The 16,471-nt window shown below is 49.2% G+C and overlaps 1 protein-coding gene across 2 annotated transcripts in view; it reads left to right on the top strand.

The window, feature by feature from the left end:
- The window catches only part of LOC138299630 (protein HEG homolog 1-like), a 412,852-nt gene that overhangs the window by 228,593 nt on the left and 167,788 nt on the right, over nt 1-16,471 (top strand). For both annotated transcript variants that reach the window (XM_069238061.1, XM_069238062.1), the window contains one exon: nt 8,557-8,699. In XM_069238061.1, the coding sequence (XP_069094162.1) occupies nt 8,557-8,699 (143 nt within the window). The remainder of the gene's footprint in view (nt 1-8,556; nt 8,700-16,471) is intronic.

The raw sequence follows: 16,471 nt of genomic DNA, 5'->3' as shown, positions 1-16,471 counted from the left end.
TCTCCGAACAGACATATTTTAGTGGGGTATTGTGAGAAATTAAGTTATTAGTTGAGGGGGATAAGTACCCACCTCCAGTGATAATCACGGTCCTTGTCAGGGTGAACCCTTGAAGGCACTAAATTCACCTGAGCTGATAGCTATGGTACAGAGCAGACAGTGCTAAATTGAAGGCACAGTGCAAAGTATTTATGAGCTGCTAATACACTAATAAAGGTGAAGTGCACAATAAAAATACCAAAACAAATAGAAAATAGAGAAGTTTTTTTTTTTAAATGACACCACAATGAAAAAGTCTAATAAGGAGATAGCTCCAAGAAGCACAAAGCGGCAATTATAGCCAATGGTCATGGTAGAACAAGACATAGGCGCAAGTTGATGCTGAACGGGATGGAGTATGGGTCATATACTGTAATCACGTTTGTCCAGGTCAAAGTCTCTACCTTCTAACTTTAGTCCCTTACGTCCCAATCTACCACTGGAGTACCTTTTTAAAGCCCACTATGACCGCACCAGAGGCACTTAGAGATTCACAGGGTGTCACCAGAGGCCAAATAGCAGGGTCCAGTCTTGGTCCAGTTGCCACAGGTCAACTGGGCAGTTGCAGGAAAAAGCCTCTTGTAGCTCATTATGTCCCTGTAGCTTTAATAGGAGCTCACCCTTATGAACCTTGTCTATCTCTTTGTCCCAGGTACAGGAGGAGTCCAGTCTTCTAGGCTTTCCTCAGGTTTCAGGCAGCCGGTTCAGTCTTCTTCTGCCTCATTTATGCATGGCATGAGATAGTGGGTGGGAATGACCCCTGGAGATGTCCTAACCAGTGGAGTAAAGGTTCCTGAGGCTGACCCTACCCACTTTGGCTTTTTCAAGGTGGCCAAAGCCTTCGGCCACACTAAACCTGGGTTCTGAGGACTAGGGTGTGGGAGGGAACTAAAATCCAGTTCCAGGCTACCCTGTACACCCAAACAAACAAGGGGAAAAATGTCTGGTAAAATCGAAGCTGATCTTTCAGCAAAAAAATACTGGATACACCCATGGGGGTTATTCTAACTTTGGAGGAGGTGTTAATCCGTCCCAAAAGTGACGGAAAAGTGACGGATTTACCACCAGCCGTATTACGAGTCCATTATATCCTATGGAACTCGTAATACGGCTGGTGGTATATCCGTCACTTTACCGTCACTTTTGGGACGGATTAACACTCCTCCAAAGTTAGAATAACCCCCATAGTGTTTTGGCAGTCTGTTTCCCTCCTTTAAAATGTGTCCCAAATATTATACGTAAGCACAAGCAGACCTGTAAAGCAGGATGTAACATTCAAGCAGGATTTGACACTCTAATGGCGCAACCCCACCAGTCACTGTAAGAAAATGGGTTGTTGATTGACTAGGGTATTAGCCATGGTCAAGCTCAACCACAGTCCTTCTCAGGATAAGGCACATGCAAACCCAAAATTAACTTGTGCTCAACTCCCTGGTAGCTTGGCACAGAGCAGTTAGGCTTAACGTAGATACAATGTCTAAAGTATTTGTGCAACATCTCAAACAGTAAAACAGTGAAAACACCACACAAAGAGAATCTCATACCAGGTTAGAAAAATAGATAAAACAAGATCAAAACAACAAAGCTCCAATTAGTAAAGCCAGGGGTATTGAATTTTAAGGTTTTTAAGGAAAATAGTGCCAAAAGTCACAAAGCGGCAACTGTGGTTATCTAATCATACTAAACCGAGGCAAGTGGACCCAGTTAGGCCCGCTGAATCTTCAATCCTGGTTTGCAGAGCATTGAGTTGATCTGCATAGAAAAGCTGTTGCTGAGACAATGCGTTGCTTCCAAGATGTGGCAAGGCTGTGGTGCGAGGTCCTGTTGCATTTGTGTCAAGGATCCTGTTGACGTGGGCTTGCAATGTGAACTCTGGAGTCAGTGCATCGTTTCTGAGGAGCTGCGAGGCTGAAATGCTAAGTCCAGTATGGTTGTAGAGGCTGCAGCTGACAAGAGATGCTAGGGTCTGCACCAGGGATGCATCGAGCAAGGGAAGTTCAGATGGTGATGTGGGTTGCCAGGGCGTTGCGAGTCTTTGCAATGGGTCTAATCCATGCAGCAGCAGTGGTGCATCAGTCTTGCTCAGATTTACACAGCAGAGGAGATGTGTCAATTCCGCTGGGTCCGCAGGCTGCCAGGGCACCTTAGGCCCACTTCCAAGGGTCCAAGTCTGGGGAGGCACCACTTGGCAGGGTAAACTCATAGATGGCGGAGTCCAGGTGCAGATGCAAGGTTGTTGGAAGCCTGTTATAACACTGAGGCTTCAGATGAGGAGGCCAGACAACTAGCCCTTGGAGTCTTTCCGGGTTCTGGGTTCATCCGCCACGAGGACGAGATTTGAGCCGTGGACTGCCAGAGAGAGCAGATGCAGTGTTCCCTCATGACGCAGGCCCGAGATTCAGTAGCCTTCCCATCTCGATGCCATTATCGAGGTGCACGGTGGACATTACATACCAGGAGTCTGGACTCCCCAGCACCAACAACCGGCCTCAGAACCCATGGAGATGAGGCCCTGAATATGCCAGATGCGCCCCTAAACTGGTCTTGCTGCATTAAAAGCTCCCTGGCCTTGCTTCAGGACAGTAGGTAAAGTGTGCCAGCAGTGGAGGACCTCCTGTCCCTTTCCTTGCTATTCTGGGTGCAACATAGTGGCAATTGCAGGCATTGGTCCCCTCCCACTCTTCAATCCCCGATTCGGTGTCACAACCAGGATGTGTGGCGGATTATGACTCTACGGGTGCGGCTTGCACTATATAGACCCGGACCCTCCTGTTTCCTCACCCTCCACATCTGTGCCATAATTGAGGTGCGTGGGGGATCACGGGCTCAGAAAAGGAGCTAGATGAGGCCTGCGCGAAGCAACCTGATTCCTCCTGTCATCTCGCCTTCCGTACCGGTGCATTAACCAAGGTGCATGTAGAATTGTTGCCCCTCGGGGGAGCCAGGAGAGGCATTTCTGTCCACACTGAGACCACCACCTCTGGAAACAAGCCACGCTGGGCAATTACCCCCTCCTGTGCCCAGACTTCATCGGTGAGGAAGATCCCAGTCATTATGAGTCCTAGCTACTCTTCACTCCCACCTGGGCAACCTCCAAAAGCACAAGCATGTTTGATCTTACTACATGTGGCCTACAAATAGGGGCTTCCCCCATCCTCCACACCTTTGCGCTCACTTATCAGTGCCAACACCGAGGTGGTGAGCTACTAGTACATGCTGCTCAGCACTGTCTGCTGCTTTTGAATTTTAGGGAGAAACACATCTGCTGGCGGTTCCTGAGGTAACCACTGAGGGGACCCCAGAGAAGTTCATAAAACAGTATCTAGGCTTCCACGGAGTAGAGCCCCCCCCGACAAGTTCCGTGATACTTGACTAGTCCTCTGTGCCAATGCCAACCTGCATACAGGATAGTTGCCCATGACTCCTGACAGATAAAGTTTCCACCTGGATGCCTGGCTTCTCATGATCCCCAACAGTGCTGACTGGAGGTAAGCAAACCCCTAGCAAACTGGACTGCTCACATACAGTGACCTACTGGTTATGATTCAGTTACTTCCCGTGCCACTCCCCCACCAACGACTCATCATGAGGCCAACCTGGCTAGGACATCGGGGTGGCCATTGGAGTCCCCACCTATCTCAGCCTCCTAATCCCCCTTGCACCAGCAGTGCGCTAGAGACTGCCACAGAAAACTTACCTTACTTCACCACCTGCCTCAACCTGGTGATATTTCACAGCCTCTGATCAGGAACTGTTTACAACTACAGAACGCTTTCCACCGGGTGGCGAGTAGACCCCCTCTTCACCCTTCTCCTTCGGTGCTGATGGAACCCCCCTGCCTGATCAGACTTACCACTCCAGATAATCCACACTCCCACTTTGGCATGGAGTGGTCACATTGGCAGACTCCACTCCAGTTCCACAGCCCTACCTCCACTCTTGATGGGCCCACCATCCACGACCCCAGACACTCTTCAACCAAGAGATACCCCTTCACTCTCCATCTCCGACACACTGTACAGGATAGTGGCAGCAAACGAACACTTACGAGTTTCAATGGAGACCAAATTTGTCTCTTTAGCTGCAGAACTTACCTTCTTGTGAGACGACCACCGGAAACTCGCAGATAAAGTCACAAAAGGTGAGAAAACCCTTGCTTCTCTACAACCACTTTCAGCATATCACCAGGCTGCAGTCCGGGATTTGTGAAAACGAGTCCAGCACCTTGAGGACAAAGCGGACGACCTACAAGGATGCTCCCACAGGAGTAACGACCGCATCTTCGGGCTCCCAAAGGGGATTGAAGAACAGATTCTCTGACCTATCTGGAAAACTGGTTCATGACCTTTACTCCTGCAACCAAATTCTCCTCCTTCTATTCATTCAAAAGGGCACAAGTGACGTCCTACTGTGAAGGCCCCTCCCCATCCCATGGTTTTGAAACTTTTACACTACAGAGACCGTGATGTAGTCATTCGAGTAGCCCATGTGGGGGTTCTCTTTTTCACATGGAAGGCAAAGTTATAATGCTATTCTTTGAGTATACCCACGCTGTCCAACGTCAAAGCGCCTCTTTCCTAGAAGTCGGGAAATGTCTTCGACAACTCGGCATCCATTATGAATAATTTTTCCCTGCCCGACTCACAATAATCTTAGAGGTACCACCACCTTTTTCAGATCCAAAGGAGGCCTAGGACTGAGCGTACCACCACTGTGGTGAGATGCCACAGACACACACTAACCCACACCAACACCCTCAAATCCAAGGATGGGGAAAGCCTCGTGCATATGCCACCCCTTGGCTGCCATCGGCCTCCTCGTCCAACCTGGAATAAACTCACAATGCAAACTGCAGACACCCTTATCTGATTTTCAGACCCCAAAGCAATACACACTTGCTCATAAGGCAACACTTATGCCCCTTTTAACCTACTCTACCGATGATATAACACAGTACATGCATGACCCTCTTGTGCACAACTTCCTTAACACCCTGCGCCAGCTTCTTTCTCTCTGAGCCAAAAGCGTGGGAATCATATCAAGGGCACTGGGCACTATTGGAGGAGACTCAGATGATATGCCTAAGCAGTGCCTCCTCACAGAGACCCCCCAACTATAATCCACCATCTTTTTACACCACCATGACTCCTTTGACAGATATGCACTTTTCTATATTAAACAGCTGCGGAATGCACACAGATAGAAAACACTGTGCTATCTATTCTTATGTTAAATGCCAATGGGCACAGGTAATTATTTTGTAGGAGACGCTTGTCTCCACTGGAGAGCTGACCACTTATGCAAACATTGGAAAAGTCACATCATTGCCACAACCTACTCAGCATACATGCGGGGCGCCTTAATATGGATTTGCCCCACCGTCCCATTTCAAGAACTAAGCTTGACCATAGACAAAGCGGGCCGATACATCTTCCTTGAAGACCACCTTGACAGTCAAGCACTGCTAATAAGGAGCAGGGAGCCTTCTGAGATACTCCATCCACAAAACTCGCCCATAAAACCCGCCTGCCATGGGTGCTACATTGTGCATTGGGCCTCACTTTTGACAGATCCCATCCCTTGCTGCCACACTTCCCCCCCCCACAGATACAGGCACACCGCTACTGCATCTGGACCTGCCACTGGTCGCTAACAGATGCATGGTACTCACACAATCCTAGAACCCGTCTGTATTCCTTCCACTCCATACCCCATAATCTGTATATCCGACTTGAACGCTTACTACGCTCTTCCCTAAGATGCCCCTCGTACAATATTCAGTCTACTTGGGACGCATAGTCTAAGACCGTGATGCACACATGATGGATATTCGCTGGTTGCACCCTCACCTCCGGATTTCCATGTGGAAGCTGCTGCAGAACTGTCTAGAAGGCATGGTATTTAGAGCAGAGCAGGGTGACCACATTTGTCACTACGTCTCCAGAAATTGTAACACAGCCTCCACTAGTGCTTTGGATTGGGATGCCTTCATGGTGGTAACAAGAGGAATCTGTATCCAGAAGATGGTGGGGGTCTGCAGGACCCTATTGAAAGACATAGCACATGCTGAAAACAAACCTTCCACCCTGAGAAGAGTCAGATAGCAACCCCGCACTCACCCCACAACTCACAAAGTCCAAAACTGATTAAGCGACCCTCCTAGAAGACCTATCATGCTTTAACTTTACAGCTTATGCATCCTAAGTGCATAGGGAAGGTGACAAAGCTAGCAGACTTTTAGACTGCCTTATCTGGCTAGAATCTACAGTACACCTCATCATTGAAATAGTGGACCTCAAGGATACCGCAGTTCACCTGCAAGCTGAAATTCCACAGTCCTTCTATGATTACTACTCCTCCATGTACAAGGCCCAACTGACTACTTTGTCGAGCCTGCCTGAGACCTTCCTCACGAACATCCTCCTCCCTTCTATCTCAGGGTCTATTAGGGAGTCCCTAGATGCAACAGTTGCAAATACAGACGTGAGACAGGCGATTTGTGATCTTGATTGAAACATAACTCCAGGCTTTGACAGCCTGCCACTGGAGTACTATAGCATGTTTTCATCCCTACTAGCCCCCACCTCTCAGAAATGTATAAGACTACGTTGCACACTAGCAAACTCCTACACTCACTGTGCAAATCCCTCCTTATCTCTCTTCACATGCCGGACAGGGACCCTACACCCTTATCCTCCTACAGACGTATTGCCATATTTGGCACAGACTACAGAATCTGATTAAAAATCCTTGCAGATAGATACGTCCACATCTTTCTGAACCTCATTCACACAGATCAACACAGCTTTGTGCTGGGGCATAGCACCTCCCAAAATATTTGTCATCTCTTCCATATACAATATGAGGTACAGGGACATTTTCCAAAAGCGGCCTGCCTCATTGTCGACTTAGAGAAGGCATTTGATACTCTAACATGGCACTAACTTTTAGCAGACCGTGTCTGCATGGGGATTGGACCTAAACTCAGTTTACATTGGATTATTGTATGCCAACCCTACCTCCCAGATTTGCCTGGGTTGCTTCGTTTCAGCTCCCTTCTCAGTTGGTTTGCAGCACGAGACAGGGGTTCCCGCTCTCTCCACAATTGTTCACGCTTGCAAAGGAGCCACTTGCCATACACCTGTGCAGGGAGGGCTGAGTGGGGTATCCCACTTGCGGATAGGACACATTTGTAAGTATTCACAAATATTTGGAAGGAGGGCTTTAGACCTGTCAAAATTGGTTACTTTGACAGGTTGAATTTGCAGTTTAAACCTGCATATCCAGGCTGCTGGTGACAGTATAGTCACTGCAGTTGGTGTACAAACAGTGCTGAAGCCCACTGGTGACCTTTAACTTTTGGGTCCCGTGTAGGTATCCTGTGGGTACCATTAAATAGGGACTTATAGGTATGTTAAATATGCTAATCGGGCGTTCTATAACCAGCAGAAATATGGTACAGAAAAAAGCAAGCAGTTCCAGATGACCCTGCAGAAAAGGCTAATGTTCAAAACTTATGTTACATATTTCTGCATAATTGTGGAATTTAGTAATCACTGCAAGGTTAGTTGGAAAGATGAGTTGAAATATCACAAATAAAGACGCGGGTGTGTCCCTGGAGGGCTTTCCAAGAAGTGGTGTAGATAATGTGCATTTGGTAATAGGAAGAAGCACCCTAGAACATATGAGCTTATAATATAATGGTCAGTAGCTCAGTTTCAAGCATTTCAAACACTTTGGTAGTCAGTGGTTTCAAGGACTATGGATGTGATTACAGTCGTGGGATAGAAATGTGCTCTGAATCACGTTGCTCTATGGTCATGGTCTATGGTCAGCATGACTAATACATTCATAGTTAAAAGACAACCAAATTCACAAATATTCTTTTAAAGGTCTATCAGGCAGGTCTAGCCCATAATAATATTTCAGTACACTTGAATGTAACCGATGTACTTAACTTTGTTCTTTACCTGAACGAATACTTCTTGAGTTGTTGACAATATGCTTGTCAGACGAAAACACATCTGTTTTGTTGTCTCTTTGGTAAGTGGATTGGTCACAGGTCCTTTTGGTCAAACATTAATGGCTTTGACATGTACTATTTCTTGCACCAAATTTTTTGTAGTACACATTTTACAACGAGATCAGAAAGTACAGTGTTTTGATCTTTAATGGAAGCTGATCCAAACTCAAAGCAAAGTCTTGAAACAGGCACATTTTTATGTTCAAGGATACACGATTGCAAGGAGGTGACAGGTTAATTAGTGAAAGAGAAAAAAAAAGAATGGCGAATAGAATAAAACAGACAACCTGTTCTTAGAATGAACATTGAAACCTGCACATGCAGATTGTGTCTCAGTGTTTGAGATGCAATCAGGTGAGCTCACAAACACTCAGGCATCAGTGGTCTAGAGGCTAAACGGTTGTTATGTTTTTATCTGTTGCTTGTTGTTTTAACTAGTTCTTTTTACAGAGTATGAAAACAGTAAATTAGAAGACATTTTTTTCTTATTTCAGGAAAGGGAGTGTCGTTGCTGCAATACAAAATATTTTTCAGCAATCTTCTACCGTGACACCCGCAGAAATCGAAAAAGCGTTTCAGACGTACATTAATACTTGCGTTGATTGTTGGCCACTGAGTAAATCAGACGAATATAAAGGTATGTGCAGGGTATTTGCCACTCATCAGTAATTATCCTTCCAGCATGTTACAAAGTAAACTGCCCAATCCATGCATGAATGTAGATGTGTGCTTACTCTTAAAGTGGGAGGTTATGTATTTTTATTTGTAATGTTATATATAGCATATGCACAGATGCCAGTTTAATATGCTGTTAATTACTGTTATTGAAGGTGGGGAGGGGTTAAGACTCACGGAAGATGAAGTCTCCTGTAGGTCATGATGCCCCACCTTACCCATCTGCCTATATCTAAATTAGGCACTATGGCCCTCATTATGACTTTGGTGGTCTTTTCCGAAGACCGCTGTGGTGACGGCCGACAAAAGACCACTGCGGAGGTGGTAATCCGCCCGCCAGATAATGACACACAAACACAAAACCGACAGAAACCAGCCACAACCTCAATTCCGCCAGACCCAACGGAGGCAAAAAACTGTCTGACCCACCACCCTTCCCTGCTATGCCAGCAATACACCGCCCTCCAAATTATGGACCACGAATCACCACAGCAGACACTCAACGCACACTGCCACAGCAGAATTGGGCACCCAACGCTACTAGAAGTCAACAATGGCCACATTGAAAAACCTACACCTGACACATACACACACTATACACACCCACCAACAGCACTAGAAAACACTCCCCAACACAACCCACAATCCTTTGCAAGCATGAAAAGACTGCTACACCTTGCCAGGCCAAACCTTTAGAGAACTGCACACACACACCACATCCACCTATACACCTGTCATGCATCACACACCCTACCTCAACACCTAACATCCTTTGCACACCACACACACTACACAATAGGCATGTCCCCACAAAAGAACCCCTGTTTCACTGATTAGGAGTTGCGGGTGATGGTGGAAGAAATCGTCAGGGTAGAGCCACAACAGTTTGGTGTACAGGTCCAGCCAATCTCCATTGAAAGGAAGAAGGAGCTATGGTGGAGGATCGTGGACAGGGTAAACTCCGTATGACAATATTCACGCAGAAGGGACGACATTTGAAAGAGGTGAAATGACCTATGGGGGAAGGTGCGTTCCATTGCATCAAGGCACCAGGTCGCCATCATGAGGACTGGTGGTGGACCTCCACCGCCTTCCACATTGTTGACAGCATGGGACGAGCAAGTTTTGGCAATCTTGCATCCTGAGGGCCTAACTGGAGCCACTGGAGGGCTGAATTACAGGGTAGTCACAATTACTACCCTACCGCCACCGATACCTGTGTGCCATGTCACCCCCTCACCCTGACTCCCTACACCCCCACTCCATCCCATACAGTGCACCACCCCAATAACCACCCTCAAGTGTGTACCCCTGCATGCCCTACCCACTTCAAGCACACTCCTCCCAGCTCTGCATGCACACACAACAGCAATGCATGGGCAGCATGTAGCACTACCAATCTCACAACCCATCACAATACACTAACCAAAGGTGGGACAACAACACCAAACCCATAGGGAAAGCCAGAAATGCAGAAAATGTGACAGACAATGACTCTAACAAATCACTCACATCTTCATGGGTGCCCCAGCCTCCACCAGAAGATGCCCTCAGTGATGACAGCAACTCTGGATGTCCCGAGCTGGATAAACTCCCTGGCACATCTGGGACCATTGGTCAGTCAGCTTCCACATCCGACAGCCAGTCCACCACAGCCCCCTCCAACACCACAGCAGCCAGCCAACGTCCCCAAACCTCTGTCCCCTGGACATGTCGATCAATAGGGTGCCCACCTGTACAGGTTCCGAGGCGAAACCACACAGGCAAGACGGTGAAAGTCCAGGTGTAAGTGGGAGTGGGCACACCATTCAGGGGCAAAGGGGGTCAGGGACAGTGGGAGGTCAGCAGTGCACCAGGGGAGGCCAGGCCCAGGGAACCGACTGCCCAGGAGGCACTCACACATCTCCTGGGGGCATACCAACAAACCCAGGACTGGATGGGCCAGGTGATCACCATCATGCAGGAGAACCAGCGGCTGCAGGGAGTACACCACCAGGAGGTCATGCAGCAGTTGCAGGGCCTTAATGCCAACATGGCCTCCAATGCAATGTAGGGGTGCTGGGTGACCTGGCCAACACCATGCGGGAGAACAGAGCACACCAGCGACCCACTTCCACTAGCCACTCCACTCAGCAGCCATCAACATCTGCTGCAGCTAGTGGACAGGAGGAACTGCAGCACCACCCACAGGCCACCAGCACACCACCCTCTGCAGAAGGTGAACCTACCTGCAAACATTCCCTGTGACCCAGACAGACACCAGAGACTGTTGCCAAGACCAAGGCCACCGCCAGGAAATGAGCCCCTCCAGAATGTCCCCCTTGTGTGCCACTGAGTCACCCTGTTCACTTTGGACTGCCATTGCTCCTTTCCTATGCCCCTATGGCCCCTGACCTGTGCTACAAACCAAATGTGCCACAACACTGAAGTTTTCGTCCACCATCACCTCAATCTATTGCACTATCCCTTCCTTTTTGTCACTTAAGTAAACACCCTTGAACACAACTGAAGTATTTGTGCTTTATCATACAACAATTTGCAATGTATTGAACTGCATTATCCTGTGCAAATGTTCTGTAATGTGTGAATCCATCAAACAAATGTGTTTATGCAGTCTGTAGTCATCACATCAGTGACCACTCCAACGTCTGCAAAAAGGGAAAGCATAAGTGACAGTCAATTGGAAAGTAAAGTTATTGCTTGGCACATCACAGCAGGCACACAGCACTTAACTGAAATGGAGATATGAACAGAAGTCCAGTCTTACCTGAGTGTCATTGGAAGTACTGATGTATGATATGTGTCCCGTTGTCCACATCCTCATCCTCATCACTGTTCCCAGTGTCCTCTGCTGCGACAGGTGCATTGTCTGCCCTCTCCTCCTGCAGGTAGGGCACATGGTGTTTGAGAGCCAAATTGTGTAGCATGCAGCAAGCCACCACAATCTAGCAGACCTTCTTAGGGGCGTAGCATAGGGATCCACCTGTTAAATGGAGGCACCGGAACCTGGCTTTCAGTAGGCCAAATGTGCATCCAACAACCCTCCTGGTATGGCCATGTGCATCATTGTACCGATTTCCTGCCCCTGTACTCGGATTCCTCACTGAGGTCAACAGCCAGGACAGGTGCAGGTAGCCGGAGTCACCTGGAAGTAGTGAGGGACACACATTACTCGTGTACAATGGCATGGAGTACAACTCCAGTTGGCATACACTGACATACATTGTGTGAAGACATCAAGCTCACCTATGAGCCACACTCTGTGCCTCTGTAGTTGTGCCATCACCTGTTGGATGCTGCTATTCCTCAGTACACAGACATCATGCACAGATCCAGGAAACTTGGCAGTGACATGGGAGATGTATTGATCAGCAAGGTACGCCATCTGGACATTTAGAGAGTGGTAACTCTTCCTATTCCTGTAGACCTGCTCATTTGCCCTGGGAGGGACCAAGGTAATATGGGTCCCATCAATGGCCCCAATCACATGTGGTATGTGTCCCATGGCGTAGAATCCAGCCTTTACAGTGGGCAAATCTTCACTCTGGGGGAATGAGATGTAGCTGCTTATGCGTTTGAGCAAGACAGCCAAAACCCTTCCAAGCACAATCAGAAACACTGGCTGTGACATTCCTGCAGCCAAGCCCACTGTCACCTGGAATGAACCACTTGCCAGGAAGCGGAGCACTGACAATGCCTGTACTGCAGGGGGTATTGCTGTAGTGCTTCAGATCTGGCTCCAATTTTTGACACAGCTCAATCATTGTGGCCCCGTCCAGACGATAGGTGAGTATGATGTGCCGCTCCTCCGGTGTAGCCAAGTCCACTAGGTGTCTGTAAATGCGTGCTTGCCTCCCACTCTTCAGTGGTACGTATCTATGTAAACCAAACATGAGATGTGTGTGACTACAGGAAATATGCACACAAAATGTCACAGTACACAGAGCATGTATGTATGTAGCTTACTGGAATTGTCTTGGTGCGTGCATTAGCATTAGGAAATGACAACCGCCTGTCCTGTATGCAGGGACAGGTGGAAGTGACCTCACTCCACCAGCGTTTGGCATCATGGTGGAAGGTGGTCAGTGCAGCTCCTCATTGGCTAATAAGGAGCTCTATGGAGCACAGGAACCAATGATGATCAACGCCAGCGGGACAGTCTTCACCGCCACTGACGTGACCGCCATTTTCTCTGTACCACTTCACTTGATTCCTGACCCTCCATGGTTCAACACCTCCACTGCGTGCGCTGCTGTGTCCTCTGTCTGGAACCCGCGATGGCCCGTGCTACAGAGGAAAGGGCCCAGCCTTCATATCGGAGGAGTTGGAGAAGCTTGTAGATGGGGTCCTCCTCCTGTATGGGCAGTTGTATGCCCCTCCAGACCAACAGGTGAGTACATCATGGGTACGTTGGATGTGACATGGCTGCATGAAGATGTAAGTGTGTGCTGGCAGTGTGTCATTTGGTGGGTGGTGTTTTGGCTGCATGCAATGTGTATGCAGAGATACGGGTCATGTGTGTGCTTAATGTGGGATCTGTGCTGTATGTAAGCCATTTCTGTTACAGAATAGAGTTTTAAGGTCATGGTTTCCTTCTGTCTGTGGTCCCTATGCAGGTCAGCGCCAATCAGAAGAAAGGGTTGTGGCGTGCCATCGCCTAGGACGTGTGGACCCTGGGGGTCCATAGCCAGTGGAGCACCCACTGCAGGAAACGGTGGGTGGACCTGAGATGCTGGGCCTGGAAGACCGCTGAGGCCAAGCTGGTGAAGGCCTCCCAACAAGGGAGGGGTGCCCGTGAGACCCTGACCCCCAATGGCCTGCAGACTTGCGGTGGCCAATCCTCAGTTAGATGGGTGCTTGAGGGCAGAACAGCAGCCACAAGGGGGTGAGTACAGACTGTGTAGTATTTATTTTTGTTGCCTGCCATGGGGTTTGTGTGCAAGGTTCTAGTTAGTGGATGCCCCAATATGCCAGTATAGCTATTCTTGTGGGGTCCTACTTTGCAGTGTAGGGTGGTAAGTATATTTGGTGTTGGTAAGTAGCTAGCATACCATGACAGACATGGCTTAGTGAGCCCCAGTAGGTGTTCAGATTGTAGTGTTTGGGTTCTTTACTGCTGTTGTACCCAGGTAATGGTTTGTCATTGTGGTCCATACTGCACAGTGTTAGTCCCAGTGAGTGATTTTGATGTGCATGCCATATGTGCTGTTGTTGCTGTGATTGACCCTGTGCTCCCTTACTTTCTCCCCCACCCTCTCTCCTTTTCTCATTCTGTCCTTGTGTGCATTAGCACCATCTGGCAAAGGAGCTGGGGCACCGGCGAGTGGGGGAGCTGCAGCCCATGGGACCCAGGAGCCGGATAGCACAGACACCCAGGGGACTTCTTCAGCCACCCCCGTACAATCACCGCCCTCCCAGGAGCTCCCCCACCCAGTTGCCTGTGCCCGCTCACCCAGGAGGGTGGGTGTCTCCTTTGCCCCAGGTACCTCAGGCCCTGCCCCAGTCAGCCCTGCTGCCCTCACTGAGGAGGGTATTGATCTCCTGAGATCCATCTCTGTAGGGCAGTCAACTATAGTGAATGCTATCCAGGGGCTGGCATCCCAGATGCAGGAATGCAGTGCCTACCCGGAGGGCACTTACAGTGCCCTGGCTGCCCTACCGAGATCATTTCAGGCTCTGGTCACCTCTTTGACGGCAGCCAGTGTCCCTGTTTCTTCCGTCCCCCCTCCAACTACCTGTTTCCAGTCCCAAAGGCCTCTCCCCATCCCACGCACACAATCAGACAAACGTGCACCTAAAACAACAGACAGGACTCGCACAGATAAGCACAGGTGCCACATTTCACTCCACAAGCACACACACAGCCAACACACAGAAGCATATACAGCAACAGCCACTACCTCCACTGTCTCGCACTCCTCCTCCTCCCTCAGTCACATCAACACACACACACCTGCATGCACTGCATCATCAGTCCTAGATCCTGCCACCTGTACAGCCTTGCCCACAGTCACCACAGCAGACATGCAGACAAGCACCCCATTAACTACATGCACAGTCACCACTATCACAACCTCATGCTGCACACCCACCTCACTTGCAGACACCACAACAACATACATACACACGTCCTGTTTGTCCTCTCCCACCCTGTCTGCCCCCGCCCAAAACACATAAACCTTCCCACTCAGACACTCAACAGCCATCCACCTCACACAATCACACTGTCCATGCACCTGCACCCAAGTCCAGCACATGTACTTCTCCTACAACCACTTCCTCTACCTCCACTCCCAAACCTCCTCCCACAACCTGCCCGTCGTACCTAAGAAACTTTTCCTTTCATGCTTTGACCTCTTCCCTCCACCCCCACGTCCTGCCCATAAGAGGAAGATCCCTCTCCCCCAGCCCACTACTTCCATCTCCTAGACCACTCCTGTTCCTCCCCCTAAAGTTTCACCTGCCACTAAGGGGCACAAGAGTGGCAATCCAGCCCCCTTCACCAAGCAACCACCTCTGCCCCCTAAACAACGGTGCAAGGTCCCGCCCCTCCCAACCCAAAGCCCAAGGACCCCCCTCCCAAGAAATACCCCCCACCCCCTGAGGTGCCTGCCTACCATCACCATGGTGCCCCTGCTCAGTGGAGTGACTTGGGCTGTCAGGACTCAAGTTGGGCCTTGGGCGTTGCCCTGTGGCATTATACTTGCATTGGACTGGCCAATGGCCCTTTCTGTAAATGTATATATTTATTTTACTGAGCTTGCTATACCCAACATATTACAGTGGTTAGACCAAAGGTATGTGTCCTGGCGTTTATTTGCTCCTGGCTTATGTTGTTGTTGAATTGCTCTGTAGATAGTTCTCGGTGTGTGGTATGTGTGTATGGTGTGTGTTTTGCGTTTGGGTGTGTCACTCTCCCCTCCCTCCCTTATGTGCTAGGCGGCTGTGCTCACCATCGTCATCTCCATTGGCGTTGCTGCTCCTTGACTGCCATCGCATGGTACAGCATCGGCAGGACCTCCATTTCGGTTCCATGGTGGCTGTGGACTCATCTGTGTTCCTGGAAGTGAGTATCTCCTTTTATATGATGTGTTTCCGCCAGGCTTTTGGTGGCGGTGGTCCAGTCCCAGAAATCCTGGCAGTCTGCTATGTCATAATATGGTGGGCGAGTCGTTGTCTTCCACCAGCCTGAAAATGGCTACCGCCGTGGTCAGTGGACAGACCTCACTGGCGGTTCGGGTGGTACATTGGCCTTCAATCCGAGGGATCACCGCCATGGTCATAATTTGGACTGCCATCGCCGGCATGGCGGCCAGCTGACCGCCAATGTCATTATGAGGGCCTATGTGTTTTGCCCACATTTTCACTGCTATAGGATGTTGGGTGGGGAGAGGGGCTGGGGGACAGTGTGTGTCATACATGTCAACAGGAAAGTGAGAGATTTAAAAAAAAAATCAGGAAAATAAATTTCTCCCTTTGGCTTCTGTTGGAGCCTGAATCTGGTCTGTTGGCATCTATAGGAATTGCAAGTGTGCTGCTGCAGGATCAGATATCTGAAATGCAATTGTACACTTTTTCCATACCTGTCAGAAGTATGGTGAAAAGGCTTTGGCAGGCAGAGAAGGCGTGACAAACATGTTGTGCACTGGCCTGCAGGAGCAGGTCACTGGCAGTGCATAGTCCGAGCCACCCAAGACCGCTCCCTGGCTGGCTGAAGCTCGTTGAGGAATCGTG

This window comes from Pleurodeles waltl, chromosome 6 (assembly GCF_031143425.1).
Source record: "Pleurodeles waltl isolate 20211129_DDA chromosome 6, aPleWal1.hap1.20221129, whole genome shotgun sequence".
Taxonomy (NCBI): domain Eukaryota; kingdom Metazoa; phylum Chordata; class Amphibia; order Caudata; family Salamandridae; genus Pleurodeles; species Pleurodeles waltl.
This window is presented reverse-complemented; position numbering and strand designations above follow the sequence as displayed.